General features: G+C 48.1%; 1 protein-coding gene across 1 annotated transcript in view; it reads right to left on the bottom strand.

The window, feature by feature from the left end:
• The window catches only part of T265_08395 (hypothetical protein), a gene marked incomplete at both ends in the record, with an annotated part of 17466 nt that extends 12162 nt beyond the window's left edge, over positions 1–5304 (bottom strand). Inside the window, one exon of the mRNA XM_009174189.1 lies at positions 5188–5304. Coding sequence (XP_009172453.1) covers positions 5188–5304 — 117 coding nt within the window. The remainder of the gene's footprint in view (positions 1–5187) is intronic.
• Between the last annotated feature and the right edge of the window lie 1250 nt (positions 5305–6554).

The following is a 6554-nucleotide window of genomic DNA, read 5'->3' as shown; positions in this document are numbered from 1 at the left end:
ATTCTCTCGATATCGTGGGTTTTCTTTCCGCCCACCTACTACTCGGGTTGAGCCTTCTGGGGCAAGCGTTCCCGTCGAAACAACCACCGAAAATGAACGATATGTAATAACACTCAAAACCTGACAGAAAAGACGTATGTAAGAGGCACCATATAAAGCGAATGTGGCAACAACATTCTGAAAGTTCAGACGCCTTCCGGACATACTATTTGCAATGGACATTCGGCAGCCACTGGATCCTGATTGGCTATCGGGTCCAGACTTTTAACCAATCAGGGCTCGCCTTGAAGCTGGGCCAGCAAGCGGCCCAAACATCTAGCCACTCGCGCTTGGGGTAGGCGTCTTGGCTCTAGCTTTCATCTTGGTTAATCATATTTTGATGCTATATATGACTCAGCAAAGGCAGTAGCCTTCTATGAAGTAACATGTCAACCGGGAAGTCGAAAAAAAGTCGGGCGACGTCGCCCGGACTTGAACCGCGAACCGCCAGGCCCGCTCCCGAGCTTACCCCGATCGGCCTCGTGAACCTCTGCTAAGCAGCTGGGTCTCGTATGAAGTGGTTGTACGTTTTGTTATGGACTAGGACATGACAGGACCAGCCAATCGTTTGCTTCAGTTTGCCTTGCGCATGAATCGACTTCCCTGTAGCAGCGCTGAACTATGAGGGCTTTAGCAGTATCGGTACGGAACTCCGCTTGAAATGGACCTTATGTTATCCTCGGGCCTTCGAAAAAACGTATTTCCTCATGCTAGGTACTCACTACACTGGGAGGTTTGAGTGTTTGGCGGTTTTTTGTGGACATGGAATTTAGTAGTCAACTCAGCGCGCGGAGAGCGTTTGCGTCCATTTTTCAAGGAACCGCTTGTCACGTTCGATCGTACCTCGAAGTAACTCAGTGTTCATGGCGCAAAATTACCATAAGGAAGTTCTGTTGTTTGTATCCAACCTCGGCATCTCGACTGCTTGTTTTTAAGCTTGGGTAACCTGGCGGTTTCTCAGGCCTCGTGCTTCCTTCGGACGGCATGGCACCTATGCACCGAAGTTGAACATATATGGCATGAGTTCTACTAATTGCGAGACAACTCCTCAGTTCCATTGGTCGCAGCTTATGTAACACCAAAAAATAAGTCAGACAGAATTGGTTAGAGTCCACTAATTCACATCAGTTCTTCAGAAGCTTCCGGATCGCAGTGATGTAAAGGATGACTCGTTCGTTCAGCTGCAGCACCCTTTCGGTACCTAGCTGCCATACCAATGGAAGGAGGCACAAGGACTGAGATATTTCCGGGTTGCCCAGATCTATACAAGAGCAGTAGAGATGCTGAGGTTTCGTTTCGAACCGCGACATTCGGGGCCATAAGCTGGTGAGACGGCTCAGTGGCTAGAGCGGATGCTCCGTGGTTCGAACCCGACCTCTGCCTATCCGCTTCCCCTGTCTAGCTTTGGGCATCTTGACAACACATTAGCCCTCGTTCCTCCTGATGGCATGTCAGCTAGACACCGAAAGGGTATTATGGTTGGACGGCTTTTAGCACCTTAACCATTGAGCTATCTCGAGCCCTGGAGGACGGAAGAATCCGTGCTGACATCTTTTGAACTTGTTTGCTCGAAGCCGCTTGCGACCATAATAAGCACTCGGTCTCTTCACTCTCAGCAGAATATTCAAGTCAGGTAAATTGCCAGCAAGCAACAAATAAGATGGCGCGTACAGATCCCTAATGAAGAGCCTAAACATTGGTAGAAGGTGCTGCAAGATCGTACAGGATCGGGAAATGGAGAACTCTTTTGCTATAGGGAACGATTGCACTGCTCTCCGGCTAAACAGCTCAACTGTCCTGACGAGGTGGATGTTAATGAAAAGGATGGGACCTCAGTTCACTTACAGAAACGTCATCTTGAACGATGGGCTGAACATTGATGAGCAGTTCAGTTGCCACCATCAATTCGACCGCTGTAAGAAATAGATGAATCCGAGTGCAACGCTGGCACTAGCCAAACGTCGACGGAGAGAAGGGTCATTCTTAAGAGCGCAAATTTACTGACCGGGGGGGGGGGGTCCGACGTCGCCCGGACTTGAACCGCGAACCGCCAGGCCCGCTCCCGAGCTTACCCCGATCGGCCTCGTGAACCTCTGCTAAGCAGCTGGGTCTCGTATGAAGTGGTTGTACGTTTTGTTATGGACTAGGACATGACAGGACCAGCCAATCGTTTGCTTCAGTTTGCCTTGCGCATGAATCGACTTCCCTGTAGCAGCGCTGAACTATGAGGGCTTTAGCAGTATCGGTACGGAACTCCGCTTGAAATGGACCTTATGTTATCCTCGGGCCTTCGAAAAAACGTATTTCCTCATGCTAGGTACTCACTACACTGGGAGGTTTGAGTGTTTGGCGGTTTTTTGTGGACATGGAATTTAGTAGTCAACTCAGCGCGCGGAGAGCGTTTGCGTCCATTTTTCAAGGAACCGCTTGTCACGTTCGATCGTACCTCGAAGTAACTCAGTGTTCATGGCGCAAAATTACCATAAGGAAGTTCTGTTGTTTGTATCCAACCTCGGCATCTCGACTGCTTGTTTTTAAGCTTGGGTAACCTGGCGGTTTCTCAGGCCTCGTGCTTCCTTCGGACGGCATGGCACCTATGCACCGAAGTTGAACATATATGGCATGAGTTCTACTAATTGCGAGACAACTCCTCAGTTCCATTGGTCGCAGCTTATGTAACACCAAAAAATAAGTCAGACAGAATTGGTTAGAGTCCACTAATTCACATCAGTTCTTCAGAAGCTTCCGGATCGCAGTGATGTAAAGGATGACTCGTTCGTTCAGCTGCAGCACCCTTTCGGTACCTAGCTGCCATACCAATGGAAGGAGGCACAAGGACTGAGATATTTCCGGGTTGCCCAGATCTATACAAGAGCAGTAGAGATGCTGAGGTTTCGTTCGAACCGCGGACATTCGGGGCCATAAGCTGGTGAGACGGCTCAGTGGCTAGAGCGGATGCTCCGTGGTTCGAACCCGACCTCTGCCTATCGACTTCCCCTGTCTAGCTTTGGGCATCTTGACAACACATTAGCCCTCGTTCCTCCTGATGGCATGTCAGCTAGACACCGAAAGGGTATTATGGTTGGACGGCTTTTAGCACCTTAACCATTGAGCTATCTCGAGCCCTGGAGGACGGAAGAATCCGTGCTGACATCTTTTGAACTTGTTTGCTCGAAGCCGCTTGCGACCATAATAAGCACTCGGTCTCTTCACTCTCAGCAGAATATTCAAGTCAGGTAAATTGCCAGCAAGCAACAAATAAGATGGCGCGTACAGATCCCTAATGAAGAGCCTAAACATTGGTAGAAGGTGCTGCAAGATCGTACAGGATCGGGAAATGGAGAACTCTTTTGCTATAGGGAACGATTGCACTGCTCTCCGGCTAAACAGCTCAACTGTCCTGACGAGGTGGATGTTAATGAAAAGGATGGGACCTCAGTTCACTTACAGAAACGTCATCTTGAACGATGGGCTGAACATTGATGAGCAGTTCAGTTGCCACCATCAATTCGACCGCTGTAAGAAATAGATGAATCCGAGTGCAACGCTGGCACTAGCCAAACGTCGACGGAGAGAAGGGTCATTCTTAAGAGCGCAAATTTACTGACCGGGGGGGGGGGGGGGGCTGTGCATCCCGACTTCTGTCTAGGCTTGGGCAGCCAGCCGTCATGCTTCCTCATTCAATTATAATTTAGCCGTTGACAGCAGAAGTTGCTTCGGCGCAACAAAGCGCACGAACCACACGGTTCTCTTCGATAGAGTCCAACCGCTAGTCCATCGCAGTTCTCGTGGTGGCCTTACCCCAAATTTTCTGCGACGGGAAAAGAATACCGACAGAATAAAGCCCCTTGACTTTGTTTCCTACGTCCCAAAAGGATGGAAGAATATCGCGCGAAAACCAACCGGGTCATCATTTCCAAGGAGTTTTACTATCCTACTAGGTTGACCCATCATCAAAATACTTAGTGTTATTGCTCTGTATCATGGACAGACGGAGGGATGGGACACTTGAACGTGACAGCACAGTGTCTTGCCTGTCTTATTCCTAGAGAGTTCGTCAGCCCTGTGTTGGCCCCTGGGGAGGGGCCAAAAGCTGAGTTAGTGGCTTCTGAAAAATCGAAGTGAAAATATTTCAGTCGAAGTTTCACCGGTGTACTCATCTAAAGTATATCAGATTGACTTATAGAGGGTTTAGGGTGGAGCCCTCAGAATGGTTCAGCTGTAGCACTCTTCCGGTGCCTAACTGCCATGCTACCCAAAGGAAGCACGATGGCTGGAATACTGCCAGGTTGTTCAAGCCTAGACAGGGGAAGTCGAGAGGCAGAGTTCGGGTTCGAACCACGGACCTTGCGGTCAGTAAATTCGCGCTCCAACCACTTGGGCCATCTCGCCCGACCTTCTCGGCGATATGCCCGCTTTTGGTCTGGATCCTGCGATTTCGTGTCTTTTTTCTGGTTTGTTTATGCCTGTTGACCCAATTAGTGTTCTATTCAGTGAGTGTTGCTATGGCGAAAAAACACGAGTCGTTTCATGTTTTTTTTCCCAGAATGCATGACGTATGACGCAACTGTGACGTTTAGAATGCATCTGAGAGCAAGTTAAAATGTAGTCCGAGTTATCGGGAATAAGCTACGTTTTACTTGTCTAAGAACATGCTTGGATGGGCTGAAATGTACATACAAAGATTCATCGCGATTTTATGATGTGATTACAATGATAAGCAGACAACTATGGCAGCAGCCACGTGAAGCTGAACTCTATCACCAGCGTTGGACCTACTCTGTATCCAATTTCCTTATGTCATTGCCTACTCAGGAATGCGGAACGCCCTTTTTGATTTCTTCAAATAGACATGTCACAGACCAGCCTTTATATGCTAAAAAGAGTGACATTGTTCCTCGTTTTTTCAGATATTTGTGTGCTTTCACACTGCGTTTGACTAACACCTTCACTTCCCCCAGCATCGATCACAGTAGTAGTTCAACACAATGACTGGTACTGATACCAAACTGCGTCAGATGGAAGAAGAGATGAACAGGTATGATTGTTGCTTATTTGCTTTACCGTACTACATCTTATTAGGTTTGAAGCAGAAATAGCCCATCAGACAGTAGCTCCCTTGCCCTCCCCCTTGACAACACTACCAACCATACCGGCACCACTTCCGGCTGCACCTGCAACGTTGCCAGCCGTCCCTACAGCATTATCAGCTACCCCAGCACCTCTGACTGGTGGGTTCACATTTCCAGCACCAACAGCCTTCATTCCCCATCAACTACAAGTTCCTCAACAACTTACAGGTAAATGAGCATATCTTTTTTATGGGCGTTCAATTTCAACTCTGGTTTGTCGTTTGCTTTATTGTCGGTGAGACGTTTAGAAAGAGTCCGAGAACGAGTTAGAACAGAGTCCAGATTTTTGAGGATAAGCAACGTTTTACTCGTCTAAGAACAAGCGTACATGAGCCGAAATGTACATACAAAAGTTCAGTACGAGTATATATGGTAAGTATAAGAATAAGCACACAAAAATCATGACATTCACCCCGACAGTGTTTGAATAGGCACATATGAGCTGACGTAGACAGGAAGTGATGTACTGAATCAAGCTTCTCTGTTCCTCAAACTATATGGATGAATGCGTCGCTATTGTTCTAGAATCCCAGGATAACTCGTTCGGTGTTCGGAGGACGGTACAGAAGAAGATTCAGATGCTTAAGAGCTATCGGGCTGACCTCCGGTTAGTTCAGTCGTATCNTAGACAGGAGGTGATGTACTGAATCAAGCGTCTCTGTTCCTCAAGCTGTAGGGATGAATGCATCGCTGTTGTTCTAGAATTCCAGGATAACTCGGTTGGTGTTCGGAAGACGGTACCGAAGAAGACTCAGATGCTTGAGAGCTATCGGGCTGACGTCCGGTTATTTCAGTCGTATCTGGGTGTTCGGTATCCCCATTGGATTCAGACAGATTGAGAACATTGTCAGTTGTATTCTGAACCGCTTGGGCTAGACGGTGAAGGGACACGGTTTCGACTCTTCCGTCTCGATGAGCAATGTGTGCGTAGTGTTGAGGTTCAGAAGGTCAACTTCTTCTACTAGTGGTTGGTACTTGGATGGCCTATCACCTCGTTGCAGCAGAACTGGACCAGGGGTGGTCAACCAAGATGGCAACGATATTCCAAATGTTGAGCGACGTGCGTATTGGAACAAACGTTCGTGTGGAGTACAGTTGTAGAGCATCAGGGAGTACTGATTCCCAACGGGAAGGCGGGAGATTGTGAGACTTCAGCGCTAAGCTTATTGTTTTCCAGAGAGTACCGTTGAGACGCTCAAATTGACCTTTACACTGCGGATTAGAAGCTGATGTATGATCATAGCAACACCTTTCTCGAGAAGAAAGCTATTGAATCTCAGTCGCATGAACGATGAGCCTCTGTCGGAATGGATATAGGCTGGCATTCCGAGCAGACAGAAGATCTGTGTGAGACAGTCAATCAACGTTGCCGAGGTTATATCC

The sequence above is a fragment of the Opisthorchis viverrini genome (assembly GCF_000715545.1).
Source record: "Opisthorchis viverrini unplaced genomic scaffold opera_v5_216, whole genome shotgun sequence".
NCBI lineage: Eukaryota > Metazoa > Platyhelminthes > Trematoda > Opisthorchiida > Opisthorchiidae > Opisthorchis > Opisthorchis viverrini.
The sequence above is the reverse complement of the archived record's forward strand: the minus strand, read 5'-3'. Positions and strand labels throughout refer to the sequence as shown.